Source organism: Lethenteron reissneri, chromosome 24 (assembly GCF_015708825.2).
Source record: "Lethenteron reissneri isolate LAM-NWPU_2019-01 chromosome 24, ASM1570882v1, whole genome shotgun sequence".
NCBI classification, from domain to species: Eukaryota; Metazoa; Chordata; class Hyperoartia; order Petromyzontiformes; family Petromyzontidae; genus Lethenteron; species Lethenteron reissneri.
The window spans coordinates 12,990,537-13,009,951 of record NC_083802.1 but is presented as its reverse complement, the minus strand read 5'-3'; the positions used below and the strand labels follow the sequence as shown (position 1 = coordinate 13,009,951).

Genomic DNA, 19,415 nt, shown 5'->3' with positions numbered 1-19,415 from the left:
CAATTTGGGCGAGGATGATACCAAATTTGTATTCACAGCGTATTATGAGTTATGCATTTGCACCAATGAAGCACATATTACATTTGAATTTGCACTCTTGTTGCAAATAATAATAATCATATAAATTATAATAAATTAATGTATTTGATTTTCACCATATTCTTACAGCAGACTTTGTAGTCTGCCAGTCATGTGCAATGCAAATTTGCTCTATTGTTTTACCTAATTCAGCAAAGTAATCTGCAAGTAGATTTTCACACATGGCAAATGTGGACCGCGACGCTAGCACTTCTTCATTCTTCTTATTTTTAAATCCTTTATATTAAGTTCACTTGCTTGCTTGCGCGCTTACGACCGTGCACATCTTTCGGTCGTTTTTTAACCCACTTCCCGTGATCCAATCGAGCTGACATTTTGCACACAGACTCGTTGTGCGTGACAATTTATTTTCGTGAATTTTTTTTCTCCAAAATTTTACACTTTTTAGGAAAAAATAAATTATATTTAATTACCAACTGCTTAATGGTGGCAGGCAATCATCTGACCCATAGGTGGCAGCCATCTCAAGCCAGAGGACGAGAGGACTCTAGCCGCCACGCATATAAAGGATTTATAGTGAAAAACTTAGTTTTTACGGGTTCATTTTTTTTATTCTTATTCTTTATTTTTTATTCTTTATTATTGTTCTTTATTCTTTATTCTTAGTCTTTATTCGTTATTCTTAGTCTTTATTCTTCTTATTATTTGTATTTGTATTTTTCTTGAAAAACATCACTGTAAAAGCTGAAGGTGCACATTCATGGTTAGTGCACCCCCGCCGTATTTAATCCACCAAAGAACCATGGCAGCAAGCGGAAAATGCGCTACCGCTCAGCCGTGTGACCAGGACTATCGTGAAGGTTAAATTTCGATTTAAAGCTTTCGTGACTGCAGGGATTCATCTTCTTGGTTCTTTCGGTAAAGTTACGTAGAATGGAAATAATAAAATAATAAAATAATAAAAATAAAACATAATAAAATAATTCTCACGACGTTTCGGCCACAACGCAAGCAGCCGTCCTCAGGTGAAGAACAGGTCGGTCGTGAAGGTCTCAAGTTGTACCGTGAGGTTGCAACCCAACGTGCTATTACTACTGCCTCCAGCCAGACGCTGATGCAGGCATTGCTGCGTTCCCGTTTGATTTGTTCATTATTGTTGAACGTGGGTGGGCCTTTCGCTTATAGGGTAATGACCAACGCCGTAAACTATAAATGCTTAGCCGTCAACTGGCTTTAAATATGTTTTGTATGAGATCACACTTCCCGTCGTAATTATTAACGCGTTAGCAGTTCAGTTAATATTAAACTTTATTTTGCGCGAGAGACAGCTGGCCAGCGATGTCGCTATATGTGTGTCTCCACAAAGTTATAGGCTCAGCAGAACGTTTTGACGCTTGCTAAAATATAAATTAAACAGTTAAGTTCCCACCATTGAAGAAAATCTTGCAAGAAAGTAAACGCTCTCCTTTATGTCCCGCTTCAGATACATCACGTGGCAATGGAGTGAATATTTGTTAATAATTCTCGTAGCCGGAATGCAGATCCAGTCACTGCAGTCATTAGTCACCAGGCTGAGGAACACTAATTACACTTGAGAAGCTGGTTCAATCAGAGGTGGATGCCCGGATTCAAAATTCAGTCTCTCAGCGGTGCAACTGCTCTCAATGACCTCAGCATCCTCTATATTTTATCTTGTAATGCAGCGTTAATGAGTGCCTGTCACCAAATTCACATCAGACTTTGGAGGCTAAGCGGGGTTAATCCTGGACACTGCTTGCATTTGGAAATAAGCATGCATAAGCCAGGTGTCATAAGCAGTGTCGGATTAAGCTAGTGTGGGGGCCTGTAGTATATGTTATGAAGGGGCCCTAAATAAATAAATAGACTCATACATATGAAAACAAAAATGTTTTACTTGCATAGTAAAGTTATTGTATTTTTTCATTTGCTATACAGCCAGATAATACGACAAATCGCTAACGTTAAACACCCAGTCGTTCATAAAAGTTGAAGGCGGTATAGTACTATAGTAATAGAGCAAGTGCAGAATCACTGAACCGGAATTGATAGCTTGAAAGCATCTAGCGCGGGGCCCTTGAAAGTGGGGGGCCCCGGTCGCATACGTAGCTAATTTTGCTACTCGGATAATCCGGCACTGGTCGTAGGCGTTGTGGGCAATAGAAGGCAGTGCAGAAAATGCGTTGTTGTTGCGTCCTTCTGCGATTTTCACCAACGCGCCCACCGACCAGCGTGGTGAAGCGTGCTCAAAGTAACGCGGACGAGGGAGGCCCTCGTTCAGCACTACATTGACAAGCGGGCTGTACGTGTGCACACGTGGATCACTGTGTGATGCTGAGAAGTATTCGATCCGTCTTCTTAGACCGTGGCAAGTGACGGTCAGATACGACGACGACGACGATGACGACGACGACGACAACAACAGGGTGCATAAATTGTGGCCAAAAAATTGCCAAAAGTCTTTATTTTAGCAAAAAGATGCAGACAGAAACAAAAGCATGTGCATATTTTTTTCTTCCAAAAATAGGTACTGCCCAGATACACTGAAAATATCGCGGCCTGACAACAGTACTTTTCTAAATTCGTATCAAAACTTGTCTGCAATAAATACAAATGATCGTTGTTTCTAGTTGAACACTGAACCCCAGCAAGACGTCATTCATTATATCTGACAAGGGAAGTGACCTGTACACAACAGCATCGTTACGCGTGAATAAGAACTCGTTTTCTTTCTTTCTTGCAAATTCACCGCAACAACTTCTTAAAATAAAAAAGGCTTTTTTTCATAGCGGTGGTTCTCCAAAGTCCTTACAGGGACCTCGAAGGCCCATCGCTTTACATCGACCATCCTTCGCATGTCAATACTCTTTGGTTCTTTCGGTAAAGTCACGCAGGTAGAAATGACCTGACGGCTCGTTGGGACACTCTGTCTACAGGAAAGCCACCCACACATATTTATACCTACGTGACTTTACCGAAAGAACCAAAGAGTATGGATTCCTGCAGTCACGAAAGCTTCAAATCAAGACTTTGCATGTCTCTCAGTCTTTTTCTCAACGCTAGTACCGACCTTGACATATTATATGCAATGTGCACTGCATGCAACTGTAATTTGATATTTATATGCATATGGGAAAAAATAAATCTCAATTGCACAGGAGACCGTTTGAATGAACCAAAGAGGATACACACTGCTTATAAATATCACCACGCTGAGAACAAATTTGAGCGTGCACACCCATTCCATGTAACGTGCGGTGACGTTGGATGCCCGAGGACAGCTTGCAAACCACTCGATTGCTCCAGGCAAGTGCGTGGCATGGTCTATAACCAATGCGTTACAAGCAAACTGCATTCCCTCAAAAACTAACGAGCAGAGAAGCTGCCCTCCCCTCCCCACCCAGCGACACGGAGACATCGTAGTCGGCTGGCATTGAGTGGGCACGCAATAGTCAACTCTAAAACGGGGCGTGCGTTTGGCTGTCGTATGAGGAGGGGTGGTCAAAAAGAAACTGTTTATAATGGAATATTAAAATGACCCTCGCTCAGAGCCATTACACACAGACACCTCTGCCATCTGTGCGACGAATGCGTGATCGTTCGACGGACGGGACGCGAAGATTCGATGAAATATGCGCGTTAATTCGGTGAAATTGCGAGTGCGTTTTTGGCCACCCGCTCGCGTGTCGTAAAAAAAAAATCAGTCCCTCGTGTAAGTTTAATGCCATTGCGCCCCTTTAATACTTTTCAAGAAACACGTTGACGCTCGCATGCATCCACAAACCAGAGGGCGGGTGATGGAGCGGGGGGGGGGCTCAGGGCCAGGGTTGCGATGGAAGTCGCCAGCGGAGGGAGGTTGAAAAAAACCCAAAAGCAGCCAAAGACCGCGGTGAGAAAGACGTGCGGAGGGGTTTGTGCTAACGGACGGCGAGGCATCGGCACAGAGCCCTGCTGTTGCGATTCCACGACCAACGGCAAGCAGGGCTCGGTGGCCCAGGAATGACGCACGGATGGCGCAGGATCGACAGTGATACAGATTCGATACGTGCCGCCGACGCTTCTTGGGTCACGAGCCTCAGTGGGGGTTGACCCCTTCCTGGTGCTCCCCCTTCTCCTCCCCCTGCTGCCTCTCCTCTGCAGCGACTAAAAGCATGCAGGTCACTTCTGAAAAGGGAGCTACTGGGTCCACTTACAGAGCCCGCTGAGTGTTGGGTCGGCCCAGGTTAACGCTGCTGTGGGAACCTGGGCTTGGCCGGGCCAACAATTTTCCAGCTTTACTAATAAGGAGCCGGCTTTGCCTGCCCAGTGGCCGTGGAAAAAAAAGTGGCGTTAATCTCAACGAGTGTTGGGTCGGCCCCGGTTAACGCTGCTGTGGGAACCTGGCCTTGGCCGGGCCCACAATTTCCCATTTTCACGAAATATGGAGCCAGCTTTGCCTGCCCAGTGGCCGTGAGAAAAAAAAAACGGCGTTAGACTCAACGAGTGGCCCAGTTGGCAGGGTCGCGTGTCCACACCCCTCCCCCTCTTCCCCGTGTTTTAATACGAACGGTGCGCGGTGGACGCAAGGGCCAGCCGGACGAGTGACCGGCGGGTTTGGGCTCGCGCCTTGCTTCGTCGCGCTGCGAGAGGACTCGAAAGCGTCGCCTTGTTGTGGTGGTGGTGGAGGCTTTCGAGCGAACTTTCGTAGAAAATGCAGCGCGGCTGTGGTTAACGGGAATCGTGTTTTGTTCAAGAGTTCTACAGTTGTGTCTTTCTATAATTGCTTATTGCTCGGCAGATTATATATTTTTTATTTGGTAAAAATGTGTACGTCTACGTGTTATTCTGTCGTGACTACATATTTACTTACGTATCTAACATAACGATTCACTTAGAAGGAAATAGGTACAATAGTAATTGAAAACCTCTATCTGTTTAGTATTTTTTTTGCTTATTTTTCAGTTAAAGCCCTTCTCCGTAATAATCCTCAAGCAAAACCATGACCTAATTGGTACTTTTCAGGCACACTGTTTTTGTTTATCGACAATAGACCGCACGACTAACAAAACTATACGCATCTTCCTCTTTTACATTCATACGAAATGTCACAGGATGTCATGGAAAGGTTGAAAAATTGAACGGAAGCGTAATGCAAAAGCTTTTTAAGCGACGCGTGCAAAATCCCACTCTGCGTCGCGACGAACGCTCTGAGCAGAAGTCTTGGCACAGGTTACAGTGTCCAGCAATTGATGTTGATGCGTGGGAATAACTGGCTAAATAAAGTGGGAAATGAATGTCGGAAGAAACTGAGTAGAAATCGATCCCTGGATGAATGACCATCCGCTTTCTCGCGTTCATCACAATTTTGCAGGAGCTGCAATCACATCAAATGAGTCCTTTGTTACGTCTTAAAAACACGTCTACTTGTTACGCGGCATTTTTGCGATTTTGTCAATTTCCAAAACAATGTAAGTGAATGAGTACGATGCAATTGCATAAATTGCCGTAATTAAAGCAGCAAGAACATTAACTCAGGCGCCGCAACGAAGAGTGCGAGAAGAACAGCCGTGGGGCACACGGAAACTCCACTTGAGGTTGTCCACATTTTGGGTAAAGTGTGAAGGTGGTTGATGAATCGCACTGAAGCCGAGGAATGAAATGCGTCCGAGAGCACGTCCAGCAAGATGGAGCGACTAAATCAGTTCAGGTGCGAGCTGAATTCTGTTATGTCGCGGGATAATGAGACGTGACGTCGACTTGGTGAGGCCTTCGTTTACCAAGGCTGATGATGGATGATGATGCTGGAGGGTGATGTGACATAATGCAGCAAGCACTCGGGCAGTGCCCGGTTCCGACTCAAACGCCGCAGCGCTCTCAGTTTGGTCGTTCGGTGGGAGGACGTTGCAGCCGCATCCCAATTGTGCGTTGAAATGTCGGCACGTGGTCGTGTGACACTCCAAATTCTGGAGTGGAGTCCGGCGTCTCGTTGAACTGGAGTCGGCGTGGGCTGTGCTTCGACGGAAGGAAAAATGTGATTGCACGCTTCCTGTAAAATGTCTGCACTTAAACAAAGGTTGTGATTTACTCGGGCCTCTGACAGTGTGTTCTCATGCTCCTGGCTTTTATCTTGCTGGATTTTAGCACATCTGGCACAACGGATACAAATGGATCCTAAAATAAAATAAAAATGTATCAACTTTCCAACCATCTGCATGACTTACACACATTTGATCTGTACCATCCACCAAAGTGGCATTGTAAACCAAAAACAAACCCCTTTCAAGGTTAGGAGATTGAAATACGTTTCTTTTCATTCAACAGTGTGTTTAAGTAAACAATCTTAATACCAACAACCCATATTCGATGCACATTGCTACAATTGTGCAAATGGACACGAGCTGTCTCTGGATTCGAATGACTTGTTTTGGGACGGGCCTAACAACGCCAGTGGCATCGCTATGCCAACTTCAGAGGCGCACCCTACATGTCCAACTTTCTCACACACACACACACACACCGTTTCACATTCGTTGAATCATTTGAGTAAATTCCATAAAATTGATTTCACGTCCGTAAGTCGAGACAAAAAAAAACCCCATTAACCGTATTGTTGTACTTGCGGTAAAACAATCCTGTCTTTATTTTTGTATGTTTTTATATTATATATATATAGTTTTAAACCTTCAGAAGCGTATCATCTAGTTTACGAAGCCCTTTTACTGTGTCCCCTGTCTCAGGAAACAAATCAGGGTGAGGTTCTCTCCCCGCCCCGTATTAAGAATTAAATAACCATCGGGCGAGGTGGTGTGGGTGGGGGAAGAAATGGCAATTGGGCAAATGGCTGATAAATAAAGCCGAGGAAAGCCCGACATGCCATGCCTCATCCGTCGCACGGGTCTTCTTCTCCCTCTCCCGACTGCCAGCTCTGGCTGATTGGAGGAGCGCTCGTCTATTGGCGTTGGCATTCAGTCTCCATTAGGGATTCCACTGCGGCAGAGACGGGGAGCCCATTAGCCTAAATCTGTGAACCTCGTCAATCCCGCTTTTGGCACTTCCGAAAAGAAAAACGAAACGTTGCTCCTCCCGGTAAACAAAAAAAAAATCGACGCGACGGCGATGTACGTTTCGGTGACTCGGTCTAAAAAGCTGGCGCGGTGTTCGTAACGCGGAGTCCTTTGCATTTCGCATGACATTTGCGGCATACCAAGAAAAGAAAAAAACATGCTTTCAAAAAAAGGACCCCATATTGTTTTCATCGTTCTTCTTTTTTTTTGCAAGTGGTGCTTTTGAACATGACGAATGGCCACGTGTCAACCAGGCCCAAAAATGTACAGTAATAGTTCTTCACGCATTACGCTTCAGACAGCACTTAAAGCTTCTCTCTCTCTCTCTCTTTAAATCGAGCTGGTGGAAGCGAGATGCTGAGTCGAGCCGCCCAGGCTGTGGGCCATCCCAGAAGGTCACGGGGTCATCAGCTGATGCCACCACATCCAGGTCGGAGGTCATCGGCAGCAGCCGGCAGGGGCGGGGGGGTTAATTACCTGGGGGGGAACTTGTGGGGGGCACGACCTCTCCCGTGGAGGCTTCTGGGATACACTCTTTTCTCGTCAATAAACATCTCGCCGTCAGATCCGTATGTGGAATGTGCTGTTGAAAACAAAAATGACACAGATATTATACCACCGCATAGGAATTTTTAGCAGTTGTGCTGTACATCTCTCCAACGTGTTTTCGGGTCCGACGTTTCGCACCGCGTGCGGCGAGCTTCCTTAGCAAATGTACCGAAACTTCAGACACCATGCCGAACAACATGCGGTACAACCCGTCAGAGAGCAACGTAAAATTAATTAAGCAAAGGAGCACATCGAGCTGGTGCTTTAAATATGCATGGGATACATTTTCCAACAGCATCACGCGTAAGGAGGCACGGCATGCTATAGACCAGCGGTCCCCAACCTTTTTGGCACCAGGGACCAGTTTGGTGGAAAACAATTTTTTCACGGACCGGGGGGGGGGGGGGGGGTCATCATTGGGTCTTTCCCCCTTTTCAAAGAAGCTCTCCAGCGACGTTTGTTTTTTACTCATTGTGGCTACTCGGGGTTAGGGCTTGTGGGCTTACCAACACTGTGACTGAGACAAGTGCGCAGTGCGGGAAACAGGTGCGGATAGAAGCAGAGGTCGCAACCGGGTACCCGATACCCGTACCCTACCCGATACCCGGCTACCCGTACCCGGCCGGGTACGGGTACCCATTTGCGACCCTGGTGCGGCCGGGTACGGGTAAGCCGGGTACGGGTAGGGTACGGGTACGGCCGGGTACGGGTACGGGTACCCGTTTGCGACCCTGGTGCGGCCGGGTACGGGTACGGGTAAGGAATCAAAACTCGTTTGCGACCTCTGGATGGAAGTGGTAAATAATAAAACAATGGGGGCGGGCCACGTGCGGGCTCACCGCTCTCACCTCCTGCTGCTGTGCGGCCCGGTTCCTAACAGGCCACGGACCGGTAGCGGACCGTGGCCCGGGGGTTGGGACCCCTGCTACAGACGACTCGTGGTATCGAGTGTGGGATTTGACACTGCGAGGTGGGAAGGTATTTATGACTTTTGCTTTCTCCGTGGCTGTAATGTCACTCACGTGGAAATTCGATTAATTCGAAAGGAAGTGCGTTAGTGACTGACTCTTGCCAAGTTAATACCACGCACACAAATTTGAAAATAACTTCTTTGCAAGCGCGGCGCGCGCTCGCAACAAAATGCCTTACACGAATACTTTCATGGGAGCGATCTAAATAAGAAATGAGGCGATATCCTACGTGGGTGTTTTGAAACCACAGCTGAGCGGATTTCGCTGCGGATGCTGCGCTGCTCGGCATATCACGCATCGTTTATAGACATCGGAGGCAAACGTGAACACGCTTTATGAATTTAATCAGCCGCCGTAATTTAATCAGCCCCTTAATGTATTCAAAAGCTACTCGCATAGCCTGATATCTAACACAACACGAGAAGCGAACTGTTACAGTGCACAATTCATTTGAGTGGTGAAGAAATCTTCGTAAATATGCGCAGCAGTTAATGAGTAAGAGCTGTCCCTAACGTTGATGCCATTTTTTTTATTCCCTCAATCACAGCTTAACGACAATTGATATATCCTTCAAGAATATATTTTTAATTATGTTTCATGTGGGTGCGTAATTGTGTTTCTGCAATTAAGTGTTGTTGAAATATTTTAGAACAAAAATCCCTATGTGTGTATATGTTTGTACGCGGAGCGATAGTGTAGCGGTTAGTGCACTGCGCTACCAACACGGCGACCCAAGTTCGATTTCTGCTCAAGACCAACACCAGTGATGATTATCTGAACCGGTCCTGGGCCTTCCCTAGGTCGACTCAGCCTCAAATGAGTACCTGGTGCGGTGTGTAAACATCGCCACTAGGGGACAAAGGCGGCCGGGCGTGGTGCTGGTCACCCACCCCCTCGTGTACCGTTCCAGCCTTCATAGGTGCTCGCAAACAGCGCTTGCCCCAACATCCTGCCACGGCTATACGGGGGATCTTTGTTGTTGCTCCCGTGTTCAGTGAGTCAACCTCCTGTTTGTGCTCAGTTTGCGGGTCTGCAGCCAGTGATCTGCTATGGTGGCAAGTGAATATTCACCACGATGCGATAGAATTGCATAGCTCATCGTACAGAGCATTCACGTAATGACATGACATTCGAGTTGTATCCAGACACCTTTTATTACTGTACACGTGGAATACAGAAATAAATCACACACTGGTCCAACCAGACCCATTTAAGTCGGAGAACCGCTTCCAAATCCTCGAGTGTCAGCGAAGAGCTCGGACATTTAGAATTCTGTTAAAAGATCCATATTTCTCGCGAGCCACTCTGAAGCCTCAATCTTTGAGAAATAGTGCACGAGGACCTCAGGTTTACCCCCATACCCCCTTTCCCTGGGGACCTGCCCCCCTTGAACTCTGCTCTCCCACCTCCCTCCCAGAGCCGGCCCAGCCACTTAGCGACCCTTGCAATTGCAAAGGGCCCCGTGGTCAGCAGAGGGCCCCCTAGAGTCACTGCTAGCTAGTTGGTGAAAAAAATCATACATCAAAGGGGCCTCCAACCAAATTTTGCTTAGGGCCCCCAAAGGTCTAGGGCCGGTTCTGCTCCCTCCCCTCTCCATCCCCCACTCGTCACTGACCTGATGAAGTCCGGTGCGCGGGAGATCATGTGCTCGAAGTCGGCGAATGACAGCTTGCTGTCATCGTCCAGGTCGGCCTCCTCAAGCACCTTGTCGATGACCAGCAGCAGCTCCTCGTGGCTCATCTCGTCACGTGTCAAACACTGCAGCACCTGCAGCAGGTCCCCTCGGCCGATGAAGCTGTCGTCGTTGAAGTCTTGTCGGCGGACGAACAGAGACATGAATTCAGTGCCAGTGTTTTTGTGCACAAACAGATGTAGAGGCCGTACAACAACAAAAAAAAATTAACCCGTAAAAACAAAGTTTTTCACTATAAATTCTTTATATGCGTGGCGGCTAGAGTCCTCTCGTCCTCTGGCTTGAGATGGCTGCCACCTATGGGTCAGATGATTGCCTGCCACCATTAAGCAATTGGTAATTAAATATAATTTTTTTTTTCCAAAAAAGTGTAAAATTTTGGAAAAAAAATTTCACGAAAATTAATTGTCACGCACAACGAGTTTGTGTGGAAAATGTCAGCTCGATTGGATCACGGGAAGTGGGTTAAAAAAACGACCGAAAGATTTGCACGGTCGTAAGCACGCAAGCAAGCAAGCAAGTGAACTTAATATAAAGGATTATAAAAAAATGCTGCCGGCCCTGAACCAGTCGCGGATAGTCCAATGTTCATATCTCAGACGCAAAGCAGTTTTGAATGAGAATCAGAATCTTTACTTATACTGAAGGAATCCAATGAGGTATGAAGGTAACTTGCACGCGAGTCAACTAGGGTCTCTCTCCTCAATCTACGCATTCACTGGCCCCACATTTCACGGTGATTTTCACACCAAAATCACCCTGAAGCTGCCCAATGCTATCAGGTCTCTGAAGCAAAAGAAAGCTTGAGCCTGGTTTGTATACTTGGATGGGAAGCTGCATAAGAATACCCAGGTGTTGATTGTTTAGGGCTGGCAGTGTTGGAATGGATTCTTGGATCTCTGGAAACTATATATGCAGAACTTTGAGGTTTAATATCCCCGTATTCATGGGGGTTCCCTACATCAGCGGTGGCCATTTGGCATGCGGCTCTTTAATGCACCACACACGGCTCTGTCGAAGGTCCATAATGTAGAAGATACACAGGAGCAAAGAATAATGAATGTCTTCCCGTGCTGTGCCGAAAACTGTCAACATGTATAGATTTACACCATTGGAACCTCATTTGTCAGTAAAAAATGTCATAATTGGTTTTTTACCCTTCTATCTGGCAACAAAACTGACACCTTTTTTTTACAAGGAGTCATGTTTGCATAGACCACAATACCTGCAGCCATAATGCAAACAAAAAACATAACTCTGATAATATATGCATTGTTCTTGAAGTTGATTGGTCCACACCCGAGACAGCTTTCCTTAGAGCCTAGTTTTGTTGCCAGATAGAAGAGTAAAAAAACAATTATCATATTTTTTACTGGCAAATAAGGTTCCAATGGTGTAAATGCTTACCCCGAGCTCTCATACTCTGATGGTGCATTGTCTTTGAGTTGTGCGCCTTTTGGCGTCATCTGGTCCAACCCATGTGAGACTAGGCTCTAAAGAAAGTTGTCTTGGGTGTGGACCAATCCACTTCAAGGACAGTGCATATATTATCAGAGTTATGTTTTTTGTTTGCATTATGGCTGTAGGTATTGTGGTCTATGCAAACATGACTGCTTGCAAAAAAAGTGTCAGTTTTGTTGCCAGATAGAAGGGTAAAAAAACAATTATCATGTATAGATTTATACACCCCTCCTCTAGATACTCAAGTTGAATTTCAAGTGCCAAACGCTCAATAATGGAATTACCCATATATCCCAAATTTAGGACCCTCCTGATAAAACCGTCTTGAGACTCAATGAGGCATACCTGTGTAGTGGACATAACTATTGTTATTTTAATCACTAGCTTCTTTGCCCGTCCTAGGACGGAAGCTGTAATATTTACGAAAAAATTGAGCAGAGTATAATTGTATCTTGTGTCAATTTAATGGCAGTGAATCTTGCACGAAAGTACCTAATCAATCACTTCACTGCATTTCACTGTAGCACTGTATTACTGACAGTGAATCTGGCACAAAACAAAGTCATAAAACACTTCACTGCATTTCACTGTAGCACTGTATATAACTGACCTTCAATTTGTTCAAATTCACTGCTCTGATACTTTATTCTCTTCTGCTTTCAGTCGGTGCGGTTGAAATAAATTGGATTTCGATACAATATCTGGAAAATCACCGATAAATGTCTATTTTACCATAATGTAGAAGCATAAATTAGACTTACCTTTTGTCTCAACTGCTGAAGAAATCAATAAAGACACCAAATCTACTTTGTTGCTGCGTATAATTATTTATTAGATTAGCTTTCAATAAAGAAACGTCAAACTTAAAGCGAGTTTGCGAAAAAAATGTATTTCCGCTCGACCTTCTTCGGCGTGAGTGTAAAAATTCACCCGCTCATGAATATTAATGACGGGGGGTGCGGCATGTGGAGTGACGTCACGCACGAGACACACAAACAGACATTCTTGGCTCATTATAGACGTAATCATTACATGACAAAGGACAGTTTTTTTTCTGTTGAACAATGAGTGTTGACGTCATGCAAACGTGTTAATCATTTCATCAGACCCGTAAGAATAAATGGTCCGAGTTGACACCAGACCGAGAATTCAACTCGCGGTCCTCGGATTTTGTGAGTCAGTGCCGCCCAGACACGTTTTGCTGCGCAGTTGGTGAGTAAATTGGATAGACACGAGCATGACTCGAATTGAATGCTTCATCGCATCGTTCATCGTTTTGCATTTTCCACTTTTCTGCTCGTCTGGCCTGAATTCTACTCAATTACAATAACACTTAGGGGGGAGGGAGGGGCAACATTGAACGATGACATTGCAAATATCACCGTTGCCAGAAACATACATCAAAGGGTAATTTCCTGAAACACAGCCGATATATTGGTTATGTCTGTAAGGGTGTTTTAGAACTGTATTTTAATGCCGCAGATGGAATGGGCACGTGTGCCGGTGCCAGGTAGATTATTGTATCGCAGGATCACGAATGATTGCGGTTGCTTGGAAGGCCTTCATCCAGCAGTGGATTGACTAGGCTGCTACTGCTGCTGCTGATGATGATGATGACTGTAATGGCAGTTGAGTGTAGACCTAACTGTTGTGGTCATAATATAAACATCCGCAAAATGAAATACCTAGAGGTGCCACATTCGAGTTTCAGCTGTGGGAAGGCATGACACGTGTCTGGAACCTCTCCGCAATCGACTTCTGGTCGTTAATTTAACTCTGAAAGATTGAGCCAAGTGGTCCCACACAGTTGTATTTATCACTTATGTGGCTAATTCAAATGCCGGATGTGGCTAATTCAGGTGATTGAACACAGAATATAAATGTCTCTCTACAACAGCACTCGATGTGTAATCTCGATAATCGTTCAATGCACGCGTTTGGAATTTTTAGGTGTGTCCCGAATAAAAATAAACAATATCACCCGAAACAAATGCAGGACCTTCTCCTGAATGAACTGTTAGCAACCCAATGAGGCAGCGGAGAATTTTAATTACTTTGAAATAAGCATATTAAAGCTGTGTAAAATGCCCGTGTGCACACACGTGATTGCGAGTCGGGTGTTTTTTTGCGACGCGATACCAGCAGTCTACCTGGCTACATTTTGTTCCAATACGATGCAATAAAATTGGGATTTATATAGCATTGAAATGCAACTGTCTGTATCTTAAGATGCTGTACAGACGAGAAAAAACCAGGGCATCTAGAGTATATCACGCAGATAAAAGGGAGGTGCCTATGTTTATTTTTTTTAAAGGTGCGATTAGAATCATGCTGCCGTGGCCGGTTGCCTAAGGTGACGAAATTGCGAAGCATTTCAAATGCCCGTTTGAGAGAAAATGCCAACGAGTTAGGCTCTGACGAATATTGCGTGAGGTTAAAGAGGCCACGTTTCAAGCAGCGATATGGTCTAAAGAAGTATTATTTAACACTTACCGAAATCCGGAGCAGTATTTGTTACGATGCCAGTTTCCTTGGGCAAATTTAACTGGGATTTTTTTTGTGGCGAATTTAAAAAAAATATAGAGCGATAAACTCCAGGTTGTTAAAATTTTACAATCTGAAGGCCGTTGTTTGAACCGTCCACTCAAGGTACACACTTTTACTACCGCACGGAGAGTCAAGTTTCTCATCGAGGGAACATCGCAATAATTTCTGCTCGCTCAATTCAAATCCGATACTCGTTTACCATTTAGGAAAAGATGATTTGCATCAAAAGTGCTGCATTCTCAAATATACAAAAAAGTTGTCACTTCATATCACCTACAAGTTATATGTATGAAAAGAATTGCAAACAAATACATTTGTGAGCAAACAGCAGTCGTAAAAAAAAACCTCGCGTGCCGAGATGAAAAACGTGCCGTGCTTCACAAATGCCGACGTAAATTACACGCTTTGCGTTCGTCTGCCCTGTGTTGGGTGGCATTTCTTTCCCGCATAAAGAAATCTAACGAAGCATTACATAAGGATGCACATTCTTTTTTTAAATCCTTTATATTAAGTTCGCTTTGCTTGCTTGCTTGCGTGCTTGCGTGCTCGCTTGCTTGCTTGCTTACGACTGTGCAAATCTTTCGGTCGTTTTTTTAACCCACTTCCCGTGATCCAATCGAGCTGACATTTTCCACAGACTCGTTGTGCGTGACAATTAATTTTCGTGAAAAAAAAATTCCAAAATTTTACATTGTTTAGGGATTTAAAAAAAAATATTTAATTACCAATTGCTTAATGCTGGCAGACAATCATCTGACCCATAGGTGGCAGCCATCTCAAGCCAGAGGACGAGAGGACTCTAGCCGCCACGCATATAAAGGATTTATAGTAAAAAACATTGTTTTTACGGGTTAATTTTCTCTTTCTCTCTCTCTCTTTCCGGCCGGTCGAATATTTTTTTCACCGCCGATTTCCGAATGCCGATGACGGGCGAGAAATCCCGCTGGTTTCTTGCCTGCCTTTTGTCACCCGTTGCACTTCTCAGCATCGTTTTGCCGTAACCAAGCCGGGCGCCGACGCGAGCGAGACTCACCGTAAATTTTGAAAGCGTAGTAAACTTTGAGCTCCCTCGGGGCCGTTTCACTGAAGGCGGAGAACATGTCCACGAAATCGCTGAAGGACATGTTTCCTTGGCCGTCTTCCGAGAACACCTCCAGTATTCTCTGCCGGAAAGGGTTTTCCTGAGCACAGCGGTGCCAACCAAACAAACACAGTAATTGGCGCGTATCAACTTCACTTTACACAAAACACAGTAATTGGCGCGTATCAACTTCACTTCATACCAACGGCATTACACTGTGCTACGACCGCCAAGATACAAAGGTGCATTGAAAAATTGTAATACTGCTACTGATACTCCTGCTGTTATGGAGTGGCTCATGCTGCCAGCTATGGCTGCAAAGTTTGGTCGTACATGTTATGTATATCGTTTATTGTTAAATTTGAATCACAGCTCCTATGATCACTGTTACATTGTTTGTATCGCTTTATTTTGGTGATTTCGAAAACGTTTTCATTTAGCCATATTTGTTTGTTGTCGTACAGAGTTAGACTGATCACTTTAATCTAAATTGTCTTATGGTTGTTATTGTTTGACTTGCATCCCACTGGGATTTTTGCACACAGCGTTGATATACGGTGCTTTTTCTGGAAGACTTTGCAGTTTTTTACTAAAATGTTCTGTTGCGCGTCGTCACTTGAAGATGTTCCTTGTTCATGTTTTTGTTTGTTGCGGTTGCACCCGAGTCAAGACCTGCATGGCTCACAGGGTTATACCTAATAAATGAAACTGAAAAACTTCAACGGGAACAGTCCGTGAACGCCTCTGCGGGAATTATTTATGCCGCACTCACATTCGTATTACCTAATTTTGTCATCATCATAATTTTTTTTTACAGATATAAAACTGTTCCTAGCACTATAGGGATATAGGAGTACAATGATATGGGATTGTTGTTAGAAAAGGCATATGTCGTACTCGAGTGCAAGTGCCTTATGCCGGTAATCACTGCTCCAGGCCAGTCAAGCAGCGTTCCGGGAAATATCGAATGAGAAGTTAAGCACTGGCTACAGCGTGTAACATACAAAGACAAAGATCCCCCGTATAGCCTTAACAGACTGTAGGGGCAAGTGCTGTTAGCGAGCACCTATGAAGGCCAGAACGGTATACGAGGGGGTGGGTGGCCAGCACCACGCCCGACCGCCTTTGTCTCCCCAGTGGCGATGTTCACACACCTCACCAGGTACTCGTTTGAGGCTGAGTCGACCTAGGGGAGGCCCGGGACCGGTTCAGATAATCGTCACTGGTGTTAGCCATGAGCGGGAATCGAACCCGGGTCGCCAGGTTCATAGCGCAGCGCGCTAACCGCTACACTATCGCTCCCCGCTGCCAGCATTACGGACACACACACACACACGCACACACAGATGCTCACGATAACAAGTCAGGCCACAGTTCTGAAACGTCTGGACTACAGCAAGGGGCTTTAGTCATCATCCATAGGGCTCTGTCATGAATTCGTGTGATGTCTTGGCGTTAGGAGTCACAAGGAATCTATTCGTCGATCAATCTATATGTTTAAGTTTAATACGTGGCTGGCTTTCGCGACCGATATCATCCACAATGGAGTTTTTTTAGGTTAGATCGCGTAAATATATAAATGTGTCGTTAAACCCGCCACCACCCGACACAGCCAACTAGTAAGGGTTGTCATGTAAACAGAACGTGGCCAATTCGTCAATAGTACAGCACTAACCGGTGTGTTGGAGAGCCAAGCCACAACATTTACAATCTGAGTATGACTTTTCGCCAGTAATTACAACTAACTTACTAGTTGGCTGTGTCGGGTGGTGGCGGGTTTAACCACACATTTATATATTTATGCGATCTAACCCCAAAAAAACCTCTATTATGGATACATTTTTAACCTCAGTTTACGTGTTTAATTGGTTATGTGTAAGAATCAACGTGTTTCTCGTCGTGCATGTGGCATGCAATGTGGTAATGCGACTCCTTCAGACGTTGGTGGCCGCTAAATTGACGACTGTGAAGAAGAAAAATAATCGATTCTTTATTGGCATCGTGAAACCGAATTGTGACAATTCTAATGGTGCGGAGCTGTGCGTGGGTTATGTCGCCCTCGAACTGTCCAAATTGTTGAGAGATCGGCCACATCGTGGAGATTCTGGGTGCTAAAGGAACGGTCTCGATGACTGCGGCAACCAAAAGGAAAGACACAAGACCAGATGGTGGGATACGGTCAGGGCAGATCTTGGAGGTCGCGTGTCAACTATCACGCAGCTGCGGGATCTGGCAAAGGATAACAAGTGCAGGCGAAAAAAGCGATGGCGTCAACAGCATTGGCCATAATGACATCGAATGCCACCCAAGAGTCACCTACATTGTCACTAATACCACCCCACAGCCACATACATAATGGAGATGTTCATCTACACAGCGAACATATTGGGCACATGGTGGATACGTTGGACACTAATGCTGCCCTCAATACACATACATTGTAAAGATATAACCAGTAATGTCACCCTTGAACCAGTGACACGATGGAGATGTTAGGGGCACCGCGGTGGTGAGATGTTAACTCCTTCGCCTGGTATACAGGAGGTCGTGGGTTCGATCCCGACCATGACGCCTGATGCTGTATATTTGGAGTTTGCATGTCTCTCTCTCCGTGGTCGCGTATATTTTTCTCCGTGTCCTCCGGTTTTTCCCTCCACCTTTACGAACATGCGTTTAGAGTACTTCGATGAACTATCATTTGTGGCCAGGTCGCTTCTGAAAAAGAGCGACATACTCTTTGATTTTTTCGGTAAAGTCACGTAGGTAGAAAATTAAAATAAATTAAATCACGACGTTTCGGAAGCAACACAAGCCTCCGTCTTCAGGTGGAACCGCCACAGCAAAATTACCGTAGTGAATAAAACCAAAGATCTAGAATTAAGAGCGACATAGCTCAGTCAGCCTTACCTGGTCAAATGAAACCGAGTTTACTCTTGCCACCCTCGAGTCATCTACACAGTTGAAATGTTCATCACTAATGCCACCCTAGGAACACCTGCATTGCGGAGATGTTGGGCAGTAATGCCACCTTAGGAACACCTACGTCATGGAGATGTTCGTCAGAAATTCCACCCCCACAGCCGCCTACGTCGTTCAGATATTGGGGGTACATTTGTCGAGATGTTCGTCACCCATGCGGCCCCTGGGGCTGCACTGGTCACGGAGCGACACTCGAGCCGTGATGCAGGAGCCTTTGTACCTTCAGCTCGGGCATGGTTCCAATCAGCTGGGAGGGGATGGTGATGTCGCAATAACCGGAGGAATCCTTCGAGACGAGGTGCGGAACCAGCTCCATGAATCTGCCGTGAAGCCTGCGGTGGCGAGGAGACAACGGAAACATCTCGGGTTTTTTTTGCTTCATCGCCACATCCACGCTGCAACAGGGTAGTTGTTTTTTTTCTTCTTGGTTCTTTCGGTAAAGTCACGTGACTTTACCGAAAGAACCGAGAAGATGAATCCCTGCAGTCACGAAAGCTTTAAATCGAAATTTAGGGTAGTTGTTTTTCGATTTGTATAAAAGCACCACTGGGATGTGATCTGGCTGTAAAGGTCCCATACACGATTGAAAGATAATTTGAGCTATAAACGTCTTTTTTTTTAGAGCTCATCCTGTCCGTGTTGAAAATGTGTGCGGCAGAGGTGCTTTTAACACCAGCTGTTAGTTAGGGCACTAATCACAGGCACGCAATGTAAATTATGCCATGTAGTTAAATCCTTATATTTTTTTGGTGTATAAACTAGAAATCACCTTAAGGCATCGCCTTCAGATCTCAAAAGAAATGACGACTCGTCAATCTTCCATACGGGCCTTTTTGGCAATTTAGCCTGCGTGTTTGATTTGGCAGCTTCCTCTGCAGCCATGCCAGCCCATTTCCGAGCCCCGGTACATGTTCAGTCAGCCTGAACAGCTTACTTATAGTTCAAGGCTTTACGGGCGACCATGAATCAAAGACTGCGACAGTGGCGCTTCTGTTCGCGCTGGCAGGAAACCAAGAAAGCAATGCTCGCTCGCC

At 45.4% G+C, this 19,415-nt stretch overlaps 1 protein-coding gene across 1 annotated transcript in view; it reads right to left on the bottom strand.

The window, feature by feature from the left end:
- Positions 1 to 2,526: 2,526 nt before the first annotated feature.
- LOC133346616 (calcium and integrin-binding family member 2-like) overlaps positions 2,527 to 19,415 on the bottom strand; it is a 51,034-nt gene continuing 34,145 nt past the window's right edge. The window contains exons 3-6 of the mRNA XM_061558315.1: positions 18,602 to 18,713; positions 15,355 to 15,502; positions 10,236 to 10,431; positions 2,527 to 7,683 (exon numbers count right to left, since the gene is read on the bottom strand). Of these exons, the coding sequence (XP_061414299.1) occupies positions 7,662 to 7,683; positions 10,236 to 10,431; positions 15,355 to 15,502; positions 18,602 to 18,713 (478 nt within the window). The 3' untranslated portion in view covers positions 2,527 to 7,661. The remainder of the gene's footprint in view (positions 7,684 to 10,235; positions 10,432 to 15,354; positions 15,503 to 18,601; positions 18,714 to 19,415) is intronic.